At 36.4% G+C, this 16726-nt stretch overlaps 1 protein-coding gene across 1 annotated transcript; it reads right to left on the bottom strand.

Annotated features, from left to right (window-relative positions):
- Positions 1 to 1965: 1965 nt before the first annotated feature.
- wdr3 (WD repeat domain 3) lies at positions 1966 to 16355 on the bottom strand. The gene is made up of 27 exons (XM_082175221.1): positions 16231 to 16355; positions 14948 to 15134; positions 14645 to 14854; positions 14447 to 14565; positions 12635 to 12713; positions 12320 to 12415; positions 12074 to 12169; positions 11845 to 11946; positions 10492 to 10589; positions 10279 to 10383; positions 9964 to 10194; positions 9786 to 9879; positions 8942 to 9043; positions 8729 to 8814; positions 8500 to 8638; positions 6017 to 6073; positions 5816 to 5916; positions 5434 to 5545; positions 5020 to 5154; positions 3900 to 3950; positions 3757 to 3822; positions 3578 to 3670; positions 3345 to 3395; positions 2879 to 2922; positions 2626 to 2754; positions 2373 to 2466; positions 1966 to 2281 (listed from the first exon to the last, which is right to left on the bottom strand). Exons 2-27 carry the CDS (start codon positions 15119 to 15121, stop codon positions 2126 to 2128), a joined length of 2820 nt encoding a protein of 939 aa, XP_082031347.1. The 5' UTR covers positions 15122 to 15134; positions 16231 to 16355; the 3' UTR covers positions 1966 to 2125.
- Between the last annotated feature and the right edge of the window lie 371 nt (positions 16356 to 16726).

Below are 16726 nucleotides of genomic sequence, written 5' to 3'. Positions count from 1 at the left end.
AGAATAACTCAAAACAGTCACTCACTCATTTAAAAAACAACAAAAAACTTTGAGTTACAATTACAGTCATTATTTTTATTAAGGAGTGATACAATCACTGATCTCCAGTCAAAGTAATAAAGAGGAAAAATATGTTATGAGGTGAAAGGGGGGCAGTAGATGCTTTAAATCAGCCAGATGACTCAAGGATTGGGGAATTGTGGAGATGTCAGGAACATTTCATACACACTCTTTCCATGCTGTGGATGTTATGAGCGCTCTGTTATTGCTATGAAAAATATCAACCACAATATAAAACAAAATTATTTCTGGACTCAACTGAATAGAAATTGGTTCAGGCCTAGACCACTATTATTCTGTTGTGCTTACACCTAAAGCAGGAGGTTAAAAGGTTATGAGTTCAGACATCTGAGAGAGGGCCTGATGTCTCCAACATGCTAAATATTGAGTCATTATCAGTGATGGCCATGTTTAAATTAATTTGCTTTTCCATAAAAACACGGCTGTGTTTGATTAGTATGTCCTCTTCGATGAGGATTAACACAGAACGTGTTCTCAGGCGTTTAACTTTAAACTTTTTCTGAGGAATTTTTAATATTGGTAGGTGTGACATTTATAGCTTTGAGACCCAGACCGGTCCCATAAAAAGCTGCAAGCCTTTTTATGGCTTTATAAATATACACTTCATTTGCTTTTTTCATTACTGTTAGATTGAACAAGTCTGAAAAATGGTGTCTTGAGGGATTTGTTTCATTATTTCCAAGACACTGATGATTAGGATGTTAACACACAGCAGGAACGCGAGGTGTGAGAGGTGGGTGAAAATCGCTGTTAAGACCGAGGAGCACCAAATAAGAGTGAAATTTGTTGCTGAAACCAGCACCATCAGCTTCCAGGTGGTGAATTATGAATCCCACATACGTATGAGCTTGTAACTGTAAATTTAGGCCAGGTTATGAGCTCAGTAAAGTCAGTGTGGATCTCCCACGTCCCACCAGCTAAAAAAAAAAAAAAAAAAAGCACCACAGCCTAGCCAATACAGAAAGATTGAACTAATTTAATTATTTCTTCACTATTGACAGCTCTTGTGTTTTTATAGGCTTGCAGTGATCAGTGTGTGAGAATCTATCTTGATGACTCACTTCCTTATCTTTTCCACCACATTAAGCATAACAGAAAACATATGGCCATTAATGTAGGGTGAATCAGGTTAATCTGGGACAGTGGGTAATGTGGAGCACCTAAGACTATATACCCATCACAATACAAAAAGTTTACCAAAAATGTCCCAGAATACCCTTATTTAACCTCAACAATTGCATTCATATAAGGAACTATCATGATTCATATGCGGTCCTTGCCTTTGAAATGAACTGAATGCCAGTGCATCATATCATGTGCATGAAAGATTTCACAATAAAACTGCTGTGAAACGCCTCCTATTGTTCTGTAGCTTCTCCTTGGTGGTGCTGCTTCACTTTTGAGTCGCAGCATTAACCTGCCAGTAAGAAACCTCACTTTAATCCTTACACTGAAAAATATATATTTTTTTTTTTAGCTTTTTGGTTACACTTTATTTAAAGTGTACATTTTACAATGTAATCATATATTTAAGTAAAACAATAATAATTATAATAATAATAACAGTAATGTACTTACTGTAGGGTTAAGGTGTGGTTTAGAGTTAGTTGCATTTAACTATGCTTATTTTATAGTACTTACTATAGTAACTACATATAACATGCAATAGGGACACTGTAAAATAACTGTAACCAGGTTTTAATTTAATCTTGTTTTTTGTTATTATGTTATTAATATTAATATTATGTTATTATTTATCCTGTAAAAACATCTAAAATCCTTAAACCAGGTTACATTTACAATGTTGTTGTTAAATTTACAAACATGTTTTCATAATGTTTTTTTAATGTGGATTTTTTCAAAGAACACAACAGCCTCTGTGAATTAATTTGCGGAAAAATTCAACTTTATGGACTTTAGTTAGGCAGGTACAAATGACACATGAACTTATAAAAACATTAGCATGATGTTTCTTCAGGCTTGTAAAAGCACAAAGCAATGGAGTCTGTTATAACAGTTGAAAAACGTTGGTTTTGTCATTGTTTCATGTGATTGTTAGAACGGCTCTTTCACGTTTCCTCCTCTTTCTCCTCTTCTCTATAAAACGCTCTGTGGCATCAGCAAAGAACATCACGTCCTCTTTGCTCTCCATCTCACGCTGCAGGAACTGAAGACCGGCGCTGTTGAAACCCAGGACATCCTGAAAACACGGACAAGCAAGAACACACATGCTTACACAATCTGAGAGGTGTGTCAGGGTACTGTTCACTGGCACTGAAAGCAGGACTCACCCTGATCTCTCGCACTTTAGAGATCGTGTTGGCCCGTAACTCGTCAATGACTGACAGCAGCATCTGATTACTGGTGATCTGACCAAAATTAACTCTAGGATAATGGTAAATGAGAGAACTGTTAGTCAGGAGCAAAATCACATGGGCCTAGGAAAAAAAACCATGTTAATTGAGAGGACAAATCAACTTGAAAAAATGTAAATTAAATTTAAATAAACAGTAATGTGTTAATGCAATATCTACAAATGAGTACCTGAGCAGGAAGAAGAGGCAGCGGCACACTAGCTCCACCTCCAGGCCCTGCTGTACGTAACCGTTGAAGAGCTGCAGCAGATCCGGGACATAGGGAAACGGCAGCACCAGCAGAGACAACTCCAGCTCACTATCAACAGAGAGAGAGAGAGAATAACAGACTGACCCATAAAACATAACGGTATATAACAAATGGGAAAATGCATGTGTTTTGTGTTAGAGTGCTTTTGACTGGGCTAATGAAGACCTCTTACCTGGACCGAACCTTCTTCATCACTTCCAGAACATATCGAGAGGGCTGCAGATATAAATGGAAATCATGGAAAATATGAAATATGAGTGATGAATCTTGCATTTTAAGAACATTTTCAATTAAAAAATAAATTCAGCTCTTTACTGTGATGTAATATTAAAAAGAATCCACTGATACCAAAATCATGTTGTTAAAATGATGTTATGGTCAATAACCGATACATTTATAATATTAAAATTCTGTTATGTAAAAAACAAAACAAAACATGAATTAAAAAAAAGTACAAAATCTTATGTTATTTGCTGCAAGTGAATTCAGACATCACAATATCAAACAGTGTAATCAATGTTATCTGATATATACACCTTTAAAAACAATAATATCGACTATTATCTAAATTTATGCATATATATTGTGCACGTCTTATTATTAACCAAATATGACAACCAAACAAAACACACACTCACAGAGATATTTCCAAAAGCCACAAGGATGGGGTTCATTTTAGGGGGTGGTAACTGCAAAAAAGCAACAAATAAAACAAGTAATTCACCTGCATCATTAGATTAAAATCCACATTTTATGATACTTTTCAAGTTCCAGTCCTAATTATGTGCAGAATAAAAGAGAACTTAAATCCAATATTTAGTTTAATCTCTTAATGGAATTTGAGTGTGCTTTTCTCTAGAAAACATCATACCTCCTTCCCTGCTGCTTCACAAGCGTCTCTGTGCTCCTCCAGCTTTTTACTTTCCTCTCTATAGAGCTCAACGGCCTCCATTATTCGCTCAGCCTATAGAAACAGAACACGAGTGTCATTTCTCCATTACTGTATTTAAAAGAGAGGAGCTCTTTATCTGTACAGTTCTGCAGACTCACAGCTTTCACTGTCTCAATGGTCTTCTTCCCAGCAGGCTCTGCTTCTCCTTTAGTCTCTCCAGGAACCTGCGAGATACACAAGGAAACACTGAGACCCGGCAGAAACTTAGGAGACATAACTGATCTCTAGGAGAACCACTTACCACGGGTTCACCACCTTTAGCCAATGACTCCTCATATTCTGCTTCCCTCTCCTGAGGAGAAAAATAGTAGACAAGTCAGCTAATATATTCTAATGTTATGTACAGAGTTAATTTTTTTTTACAGAAAATGCTGATACACTTGGGTTTTTCAGGGGAAAGAAAATACCAATAAAGTTTCTTCTGCTGTGCAGTAACCATACAATGGTTTTAGAACCAGTGAGCATTTTACAGCATTATAGGTGCACGCCCTCTGTGAAAGCGGCTCCAAATTATATTTTAAATACTACATATATCTATAAATTAGCATGTAGCAATATCTATTTGTAAAAATCTAGTGATCTACACCAAGTTTGTGATCGGTTTTTAAGTCTCTTATCCTCACCAAAGCTGCATTTATTTGATCAAAAATATATAGAAAAATAAAGTACAAACAGTAATATTATGAAATATTATTAGTTTAAAATAACTTTCTATTTTAATATATTTTAAAATGTAATTTATTCCTGTGATGCAAAGCTGAATTTTCAGTAGCCGTTACTCCAGTCTAATATGCTGATTTGGTGCTCAAGAGTCCTTTCTTTTTATGTTGAAAACAATTGCTAAATATTTGTGAAATTTTTGATGAATAGAAAGTTCAAAAGAACAAAGTTTATTTGAAATAGAAATCTTTTGTAACATTATGAACATCTTTACTGTAATATTTTGAGCAATTTAATGCGTCCTTGCTGATTAAAAAAATGATACATTTCTGTCCGAAAAATCTTACTGACTCATTTAAAAATGAAAGGGACTTCAGCTAATTAGATTTTTAGGTCTTGATGGACCCAAGTCAAAAGATAATATTATTCTTAACAAATTAATAATACATCTGGAATCAAATTATGTAACCCTAAAGTTATAAACAAGATTAAAATCAGTAAAACATTAAAAATATAACTTGTTTGAAGTTTTTGTAAAATTGTTGAAAATATTTTGCACACTTATGAAAAGCCACTGCATATCAGAAGCATTCTATATTAATGCACTTGAAGCTGACAGAAGTCTACCAGAGCTGTGAAGGTAGATCTTAAGATCATTATTTAATTCAGTGTGACATTTTGCTGAAAAACCAAGCACTCACCATTTCCTTCTCCTCCTCCAGGATGATGGGCTCCCTCGTTCTCTCCCAGAGCCTGATGGACTTATCATGAGACGAGGAGACGATGTGGTCTCCATTGGGGCTGATGGCCAAGCACCAGACCTCACGATGATGACCCTGAGGAACATATACGGGGGGTCACGGGTATGAGAGGCTCTGTAATAATACAACAGTTCCAATACATCTTTGTCTGTGATTACATTGATTAGGGCTTAAGCAAAAGCAGACTGCGGCTTACGTAATGCAATCAGCCTCTGCTGCATATTGAGCGGACTCTTATTATAACTCTAATCCTTTCAATATAACAGCTACTTCCACCTCAGCGACCTTTGGAAAACTCATTTCGGCTATGGAAAAATGCCTATTGAACGCTGTCCAACTATCAGAGAAGGTCACCTCCAATGTCTGGATGTGCTCAAACTTGTCAGCGTCCCACTGCTTGATCCTTCTATCCTTTCCCGCGGTGAAGAACAGATGGGTTTTAGGGACAAACTGAAGAAACATGACACTATAGAAGAAAAAAAGAACAGGGAAAAAACAGTGGATGACAAATAATGACCATCTGGGCTGATGTCATCCTGAGACTACAGCTCACAATCGCTGGAGAGTCGTCAACAGCATAGGTAGGTGACACCTGACCGAACACTGAAATCACTGCACTTGTCATCAACCGGTATCATAACTTTCACTAATATAACTGAAAACCGTATAGGTAATGTGACAGGGAACAGACTGTGCCAGCAATGTGTCACTATACGAGCTGCAGAGTTTTTATTACCTGTCGTCATGTGCAAACATAGAGCGATGACAGTCTCCGAAATCCAAACCCCAGATCTTCACGTTTCTGTCTGCCGAGCCAGTGGCTATTAAAGCGCTGTCCTGCAAAACACGCACAGCAAGCCACAAACAACATTTGAGCACAATTACGCCATCCGTCAAAATGACTTGTGGGATGTGTAGTGTTAGTCAGCGCACTCACATGAGAAATATCCAGGCACAGAACGGGCAGCTTGTGTCCATACAGCGACAGGAAGAACTAGAAGAAGTTGAGACAGAGGGCAAATATCTTATTAAGCACAGCTCACATCCTTTCACTGTCTCGCAGTCCCGTTGTTTCGGTTAGAGTTGCTGAACAGTATGCATAATGACATCATATTACATTAGTGGCCTTTGGTTAGTTTATATTGTGCTGACATTTCTAAGACACTGTGGCCCCATTTAGCGGTTGGTATAATGTGTGTAGAATTGGAATTCAATTGACCTTTCGCCGGCCCCTCCCCCAAAACGGCCATTGTCCAATCACACATCATAGCAACCGTTACTATGTGAGCAGGTCCGACAAACATTATCAAGATGGTGAAGCGTGCGCCCATGGCGTTTGTAAATCGGACACTAGATACCCCGAGAGATTGTCTGGAGGAGTTGTGTTCTTTCCATTCCCAAAGCCGAAAACACAAACAGTGTGGACGGCCCCACTCCCAGTTAAATGTGTTTAACATTACGAAGCATAAATACGTCTGCTGGCTGTGGTATCGATGGCTAACGTTACTTAATTTATTTTTATTTTTTTCTGATCTGAAAAACTATCCTATCTGTAACTCAAAAAAACATAATATTGTCTGAACCGCGATTTTTATGATCTGTTGCCCCACTAATAAATATTATGGTCTCAACCGCGATTTTTGTGATCCGTTGCCCCCCTAATAAATATTATGGTAAGTGCATTATGAAAGACAATCAAGGAAAGTTATTTAGATGCAAATTAAGGCTATGTCTGGTTAAACAGTTATTGTGTGATTTCGTTTATTGTGCTTTGTCAACTTGAAGCATGAATTTGAGAAAGAAAATAATTTTTGGAAGAAAATGCACCACATACATACTTTTGTCAATGATATAAGTTATAGCTAAAAGATTGTAAAAGCTTTCAGTTCTCCCTGCCTAATTGTAGTTGAAAAGTCAAATTAAGCTTGATTAAGTTAATGATATAGTGACTGATCAAATAAACTACAGCATCGGGAATATAACTCCCATGTGTTTTGCAGCATTTAAAATTTCAGTCATTGTGTTATGCGAAAAAACACACATACGAAATTATTGCTGACAGCACTTTTATTTTCAGAGAGTTTTTTCTTTCACACAAAAACACAACAGTAAGTCTCTTTCAATGCTTTTAAACACTTGATTCCTCGTTCTTTGTCATATCACAAATGATGTGTGAACACCGGTAAGCATTAGCCTCGATAGAGACGTAACGTTAGATAGTAGTCGTGTCTCCTTCATTGCGTATTTTTATATTTTGAATATATCCCTCCACTGCACTCTGTAACCCCTTTTGCCTCGATCTGGAGGATATCGCGGAGGTATTGCTCCAAAAATGGTCACTGACACGCACGGGTATACCTCTTTCCGTCATGGCAATCTGTCGCGCTGGTCGTGTTTGACCATTTGTTTGTCGGACGTAGCAACAGTAACTAAGGGGGGCGGGGCTCGGCGAAAGGTCAATTGCCTTTACTCAAAACAAAAGTTGAATTGAATTGACAGGAAGTGGAATTTACCGAATTGCAATTTCACAGGTAATGACAATGACATGTCCTGACTCTGTGGTCCATAAAATTAAAATCATTTTATTAAATATTTTATTTATGAGATATAAATGAAAATGATAAGACATTTTAAACATCTTTTGCCACAAGTATGAGCATAGATGAATGAGGTAGTGGGTATGAAGCAATCATTTACTTTGAAAAAACAATACAGAAAAGTTTTTAGAAAATAATTGCTATATTAATAATTATTTTATAGAAGAGTGTAATATAATTATAATTATAATAAATAAAATTGTATCTATCCATCTGTAAATTTATCTATTCTTCCATCTATCCGTCCATCCATTTATCCATCAGGCCTATAAAAGCTTTTAAAATACGTTTTAAAACCATCAACATTCAGTGATGTTTCATTGAGAGCCCAAACACATGAACTGAGATCAGTTAATGCAGGTGCTTAAATAAAATTACAATCAAATGCCAAGCATTGGGCTTGAAGCGTCTCCTATTCTTGTTTTTTAGGAGATTGAAATGTAACTATATTTTGGAGGAATTTTTTTTCCCACCACTTGATCAAAATGACATAGTGGGTGATGTAAGAGGCCATCAAATCAGAGACCCTTTCGTCCATGTAATCCAATCACAAGTAGCTCTGGAAATGCATTTGAGACATACAGTATGTTGTTACTAGGTGAAAATGGCAGTCTATCTCAGCTAACGTGGTGAGATCCCCCGAGGTGGATGTTAATATAGTGTCAGTATCTTTACTGGTGGTGAAATGTAATCCCTCAGTAAATGTAATTAAAGTTTAACAGCAGTCTTTTGTTGGATACCGTTCAATCGTACGAATTTAACACGAGATGCCACGTTTTGCTGTGAAGTATTGTAATGCTATACAGGTGTTCTTGTGGTTTACCTTTAGTGTGTCTGTGTAAAAGATCTTGACCGTACAGTCTAGAAGAGAGACAGCCAACAGTCTCTGGTCAGGACTGTAGCGCACACACAACACGTCCTCATCTAACTGCAGGGTGCGCGTATGCTTTACCGTCAGTTTCCTGTGGATTGCACAAAGCAATAATACATTAAAGACAAGAAGAGAAACCTAGACAAGAGCCGTGATTTGTGATCACAGATAATAAACTCACTTGCTCATTCCTGAGTCCTGATCCTTTATGAGCTCAAAGTCCCAGAATTTCACAGTCTTGTCAGCACCCCCAGTTACAATCCCTCTCTGTATAAACACACACAAATCAATTGAAAAAAGCAGAATATGTTCACATAAAGCTGAAATCCTCAGGAAGTCACTGTGGTGTTTTATAGGGATGAGAGGTTAGTCCATTGATAGATCGATATTATACCTGGTCTGGAGAGAGACACATGGACCAAAGAGCTCCATCATGAGCGTCAGTCGTCTCTAGAAGGCTTCCTGAAGCCAGGTCGAAAATCTGAATCTTCCCGCTCTGACAGAAGACAAATAAGGAACGAAATAAGGAATAAGCTACACAAGAAAAATTACAAATTACAAAATAACTAGTTTTTGTAATAAAGGTCAGTATATACTGACTAAATGTTTTGCAGCAGAAAATTCAGGATCTTGTCTTAAAGGAATAGAAAATAACTAATTGTTTAAACTATAAAACATTGCTTCCGACCAACTGTCATGCGTGCGTTCACTTGTCAGTGAATATGACTTCCAACCTGGCACAATGTTTTTACATACCAAGTTTGTTACTGATAAAATAAAATAGCTACATTAATATAATAAAATAAAATATAAACATTAACTAATATTAAACAAACAAATACAACAACATTTATAAAACAAAATATTAATATATATCAAAAAATTGCCAAAATAACTGTTGAATAAGTGTGTAAAGATATACAGTTAAAAACTAGTTTAATATCAGTGTTCCTCATAAAACAAAGCTAGGATACGGCTTCTGAAAACTTGTAACGTAGTGCACAAGTCGTATGAAATACTTGAAAAAATGCTTTTTTTGGAACTTGACAGCACAGTCAGTCTACTTTTTTGTAAGAAAAAGAGCAGCTCAGATAGTCTGCAAAACATCTCCTTTTGTGTTCCACAGAAGTTCTGTCATGCAGGTTTGTAATAAAGTTTTAATGTAATGACAGAATAGTAACTTTTGGATCTCTTTAAACTTTCATTGATTGGCGTTAGAGAAGTAAAAAGTTAAATACCTTTGTTCCTAAGATAATCTGTCTGTCTCCAGGAACAAATAATGAGCAGAGAGCATATTCACATCCCATGGTACGAATGACCTGTAAGGTGGACCTGACAGAAGAAGATACTTCTGGTTAAGATTTTTGTCAAAATCTATAAACCTATGCAAAAACGTAAAATATTTGACTTCATCACCTGTTCCACACTTTGACGGTCTCTCCAGAGGCGGAGAGGACAGCTATGTTATCTGAGCTGAAGGCCAGCGTTCTGACATCTGTACGATGACCACTCAGTGTGAGCCGAGAGGTTTTTGTGCCAGTGGGACTCTTCTCTTTGGTCTTAAGCGTATATGTCTCCACTGTGTTATTCTGCAGAAGAAGAGCAACCTTCATCTCTCCATTAGGAACCATAAGGCAGTCCATTGATCTGCAGATGAAAAAAATATTACTATTATTACTTTATAACACGTACAAAGTGCAACTATGCTTGGATCTAGGAGTACTCTCTGACCTGATCTTGGAAGACGCTTTTATGTTTGCCAGTTTTTGGATCTCATCACTCAACTTTCTCTCCACTACAGGCTTAGGTACATCCTCTTCTTCTTCTTCTTGAGAGCTGCAGAACATAACAGTTAATCAAAATACTATTCTTTAATTATTGGTAATGTATTAGGCAGAACTGAAGAAGAACAGCTTCACATTTCAAAACAGAGGTCTCACATACATTGCTTTTTTCTTGGCTTTCTTTAGTTTTCTCTCCATTTTTTTCTTGACCTGCTCCTCTGTTAGTACAGTAAAGACTTCAAGTGTAGCATCCAGGCCCTGTGGAGATTTAAAAAAAAGTTATCATATGATACAGACTCAGGCCTTGTCCACAATAATACATTTTCATTTTAAAAAATCTTTTTCTCTCCATTTGGCCTTCCGCCCTCACTGAGACAATGTTTTATTCCTGCAAAAAAAAAGAACTTTTTGAAAACACTTTCCCAAGTGGATAAATTTGAAAATGCCGTTTTCTTATTGTAGTGTGGACTGTGAAAATATTTGGAGGTATTTGAAAACAATGACGCATGTTTAGTCATGTGACGCATATTGAACCGATAGATGTGCTAATCACTTTCACACTGTTGCTAAAGTTATGTTACTTTGTACACTCTTCATATCACAGTCCTGCAAAAATGACAGAAAATGTACTCGCAATTGCTGTCCTGCAGCAAAACAAGTGTGTTTTAGACCAAACATATAATGGTGAATGGTGAGATATTTGCTAAATAAAATTAGCCTGCCTGAAGAATAGCGTGTTTATGTCTGCTCTGTCTGTATCATCTCAGTGAGCTTTTATGAGGGTTTACGCTTGAGCTATAAGGTGAAATTAGCGTTTTTCGATGTTTCAGATTTTTCGAAATGCTTGAAAACGCTAGTGTGGACAGAGAGCATTTTGGAACGAAACCGCCGTTATAAAATGTATCCGGATTAATGTAGACGTAGCCTCAATTCCTCATCGCTGAATATCTGTAAAGCTTTCCTATCTATAAACTACTTCTACTCTGTAGAAGTTTAGCTGCATTGCAAGCTGCTAACAAAACAGCAAACTAGATCTTCATATCTATCTTGATAATATCTCCATCTATAAATATAACACTACAAGATGTTAATTTAATTTTACGAATAGCTGTTATTATCTGGCACATAAATAACAAGCAACTCAATTAGGGTTATAGCAACAACTTAAATAGGTGAATTTACACTAGAAACTATATAAACTAGAAACACCCTAATCTACAGCAGAATTAAAACATTTCTCCACAAAAAAAGATGCAAATGCTGCACAGGGCCCTGTGCGCAGAGACTCAAATGAGTCATTGAAATATATTATGAATAGATTTATTTACACACAATCCAAACAAGCATATTTACTAAAATAATCAAGCCATCCCAGCACTACATATGAATCTGTTAATAACTTCTGTTTAAAAAAACTGATTCATCTGAGAGTTTGAATAGAACTAGAACTATAGAATGTAAATGTTTGCCTAATTATTGCGTAGCTGTGAAATATACTATGAAATATACTTACATGGCATGCTAGCACATTAGCCTTGGCATCTGTGACCAAGGATACAACCCTGTCTCTGGCTTCCCTCAGAATAGAACCGACTTTCTTACAGCTGACTATCCGCTGTAGACAGAAAGCAGATATTTGGTAAACATATGAAAGAAACCCTTTTAAATGATGTCTTGTCAAGTCACTGGCATCCACTGAATACATGAACTGAATACAAGAAACGGGATAGAAGAAATATTACTTCTTCTGGCTCTTCATCAAGTCCTTCCTCATCTTCCTCCTCATCCATAAGAGGAGTTTTGACTTTCTTTTCCTGTGGTTCCCCCACTTCTTTACACTGTGAAGACACTTTTAATGTTACTCAGAACACATTAAAATTAGATCAGAGTCAATTCTCTACACAAGACAAAAGATCACATTCAAGACTGTGCTGGGATGTAATTTAGCCAACATACACTATAACCCAGCATGAGTGATATCTCTTTACCTCCTCGATGTACTGAATGTCCCAGGCTCTGAGCTCACTGTCAGCAGACCCTGTAAGCAACCTATTCTCCTGATTCAACAGGACCATTCCCCAAACCTACAGAGATCGGACAAGGTTGCACTGTATTACAACACTAACAGACAGTGTTGGAGATTTATTCTCCAAAAGTGAAGTAAGAAAACACCTTATGAGCAATTACACCGGCTTTATGTCCCTCTAGGATTCCAAAGCGGATAAAAAGTTCATTTAGTGTGTTGTGTTAATTATTTCAGAAATATTGAGAAAGTCTCAACAGTGTACAGTGATCTTGATTACCTCACTGCGATGTCCCACCATGGTCTTGAAACAATGCTGTGTGTCCAAGTCCCACCACTTTACAAAACTGTCCTTGGAGCTGAGGAAACATGACACACACAGAATCAGATCAGGAGCTACACCAGCTCATTACTGCGTCTCTGCCCTGAGACCGATCCAGACACTTTAGTAACAATCATTCATTCAGCATGAAGTAGTCTCAGAAAACAAAGCAGTAGGCTATTAAAATTTTTATTTTCCAGAAAATAGTTGCACCGGGTCAAAATTGTTGAAAAAAACACTGATAAGTTAAACCAACATATAAGTAAGCAATAAGGTACTATTAGATAAGGTACAGTAGATAACATGCTACTGTATGTCTACTGTAAATGCAGGTACACTCGTTTACTCGATCTCTCACAATACCCTACTCATCCACCTTATTCCTGACAAGCTTACTGTGTTTTGAATTATGGATGGCACTTCCGGTTTGGGGAACTTCCATTCAAAAACACTGAAATTAATCATTTCTAATCATAAGGTTGCCCTATAAATAAAGCTGATCCGTCAGTTTGACTCAATGAGCTATCAGTTTTCTTTCATGTTTTATTTAAGAATAACATGAGAATAACATAACACTCTGTATTTTAACGTGACATGTTATAACAAGGATATCTATGGCAAGAGCTCTTTTCAGTCACTGCATTCTTTTCCTCATGATAATTTTCTTTTTTCCTTTTGCATTCCGCTGTAATATTATGAAAAAGGTCAACATATACTGCAGATTTGTGGTCTGTTCTCACGATTTAATTTACGATATATCCCATTAATAATTCACTGGAATGCACGAAGAATCTCTTTTTTTCTCCCCAAATCCTCACGTCTCTTTCCAGGTTTGTTTTCACAGGTATATACAATTTATTATCTGTCAAAATGACTGAAATCACTTTGAAATTCTATCACGCAATGCTGAAGTAATTAAAAAAAAAATGTTTATTAAGGCAACGTACGTTACATAATACAGATTACCACAGTGATATTTAATTGTCCGATTTTGCTGTGGAAACTAAAGATTCACGCTTTCGGGGTTATTCATGGTCTGTTGAAAGTACCTTGTTGATGCTTTTACAACTTTAAATGTCTTTTTAATTTTCAATGGTTGAAGGATGAGTAGAATAATGTAATTTCATTGTACACAGTTTAAAAACATATATTATTGCGTCAATAGAGCTAGTCTTTCACTGATTGTTTACAGCTTAACGGAAGTTACACCCATAATTCGCGCAAAGCGTCATGGGGCGTAGGAATAATGTGGATAAGCTTCAATGAACAATATCAATGAGAACATATGTTTACGTTGCTAAGAGTGGTTGCTAGCGGTGTTGTGTAGCGATGCATAGAAACGTTGGGTGAAGCGGTCGTAGCCGTCTTTTATCGTGAATAAACACAGCTATTGACCAATCAGAATCAAGGACTGGAACTAACCGTTTTAAAAGCCATATTTATAACACTATAAATGTTTTTAGTTCCCCTCACTCCACAACAAATCCTTTAAATTTTACAGTATTTATTTTGAAATTTAGTATTTAGTAATATAGTATATATTCATTATAAATAACTTTTATTATAAATGCAAAGCATTACATTTACTTAAAGCAAATCTGAAACTACAGGTGTGTGTGAATTGGTAAATGTGCTATACCTCTGTTTTGCAGGTCAAGGTTAATTGATATAATAATATATATAACATTCATGTCCATCACACAATAATATAAAGTTGCAAGTATTTTCAAGTGTTGAATTCATTCAAATGAAATGTAAAGGCTGATGTACCTTGTAATTAGCAGGTTTTTGTTCTCCAAGAACAAAATTTGTGTGACTGCATCTTTGTGTCCTTTGAGTCTGTACAGACCGCTCTCATTGATGATATCCCACACAATCACATCTGTGTCCTGCAACACAACAACATAGAAAATGACTTTAGTTCATGCAAAAATGTATATGGTCAATAACCAAAAATTGTAGTCTTACTCTTGAGCCGGTGACAAGACGAGCACCCAGTGCATCATATTTAATGACTGAGACAGCTGATTTGTGTCCACTGAAGGAGATGTTGCTTTCACCGTTCAGCAGACTAAAGATGCGCACACCTCCATCCTCATAACCCACCGCTATGTGGACACCATCAGGAGAGGGACACAAGTACGTCACCTCATGCTTTTTACCTTCAAGTATAAGAACCTGAGAAATTAAAGGGGAGAGAAGGTGAGTACAACATTCAGAAGTTTATATAAACTGATAAGTCAACGTACTAAGTGATCTTTTAAAACATACCTTCTCAGCTTTGCGGACATCCCATATGAAGACATGTTCACAGGCTCCCACAGCGACATATCGACCTTTCTCACCCCCCTTGAGGGTCACAAACACGATGTTGGCCTTCTGACTGCCAATCACCCCGAATACAGCACTTGCCACATAGCGCAAGTACTGCTTAGTTAAACCCATGGCAAACCAGAGGCTGTAGACACAAAATAACAGTAGGGGATTCGGGTGAGATTTGTCACTACCTTAATCTAGCAAACTGTGCACAATTTGTCATGAAACACATATTTAGAAAAGGTCCATCATACTGCAGCTGCATATCAAATAAAAATGTCTACATGGCTGGATAAATTAGTTTTATATCAAAGCAAATAGATTTCATAATTGTTTGCTAATGTATGTGATGAATCAGTAATGTATAAATGTAATAAATCTGTAACATATAAAAACATTTACATTATTTGTCTCAATATAAGCCAAGCCATGAATTTTCCCCCAAAATGGTAGTATGTGTATCAGATGCTTCTCCTCCAAATACTATTATATTAAGCATGTTGAGCAATTATATTATTATATTGAACTTGTGGTGGCCAAAATAAATGTTTAGATTTCTATGTTGTAATCATTATGATCACAAATAATTCCTAAGCGAGCTCATTGTTTATGCCTAAAATGAATACATATTAACTGACTGCATGAGTTATATTATCTTTGAACAGTTTGAAATACGGACGTTACTTGGACACAGTCACCTCTGATAACAAACCACCCTAAATTGTAATGTAGAAACATGCATTTTCTGTAAAAGGGCTTTGAACCCGCGTATTGTGAAAAGCGCCATACAAATAATTATAAATGTGAAATTGAAATGTTCAATGAAACGGCTTACCCATAACATGGGGCAAGTGCCACTTCACTACTCTAATTAAATCATATTTTTCATCTCGATAGCAGCATACATTAGTTTGACCTTATATCAACAGAGCTGTGGTTGTGACGTTGTTCAATGGTTTGGATCTTCGGCTGCACCAAATGGCTCAGGCGCCTTCAAAAAGCTGCGATTGCCAGTTATAAAGTAAATTAACTAAACTAACAATCTATAAACTGAAGAAAGCTTAAACTAAACAGTGAGCAACTAACGTATAACTCTAACACCACGTTTTCAGGTCCATGCGACGACGAACACAGTCGACAACGTGAACCACATGCAGTTCGTTCAATATAATAAGCAGATATTATGCTGATATTAGAAAGTTACAAAATAAGCCACTGTGTATATAAAATGTACTTACATGCTATATCAATTAGATGTCCTTTATGAAAATATTACTTCTGTGGATGTGGAGGAGAACATGCTTCCAGTCGCAAGTGTGACATCCAGTAAAGACAAAAGTGGTAGATTACCGAGTAGAACTACGATGTCACTTCACAAAATGTTTCAGGAATTTACGTTTTTATGGAAATTTATGTCATACTAAAATATATTAATAAATTAAATAAGTTATAATAATTATTTCCACACCTTATGTGTTTTATTTATATGTTATGAATTATGTGCATACTATCGATTACTTCGGTCTGTGAAGTCATGTTGCAGTCCATGTGCTTATAATTAAAAAATATAAAATAATTTGTTTATTCATTATACTTTATTATGCTTATTTTATTTTTTCGATGACAGTAGGACGTCAATTAAAAGTAGATTAAAATCTATGATACAATCGTGGACAGGTCTGTGCGTTTTCTATACGGATCGACAACATGATGACTGTCCCTGCTGCAATCCCG

The sequence above is a fragment of the Leuciscus leuciscus genome (assembly GCF_965113295.1).
Source record: "Leuciscus leuciscus genome assembly, chromosome: 7".
Classification (NCBI taxonomy): domain Eukaryota; kingdom Metazoa; phylum Chordata; class Actinopteri; order Cypriniformes; family Leuciscidae; genus Leuciscus; species Leuciscus leuciscus.
Note: the sequence above shows the minus strand (reverse complement) of the source record. Positions and strands in the feature narration are given on the sequence as shown.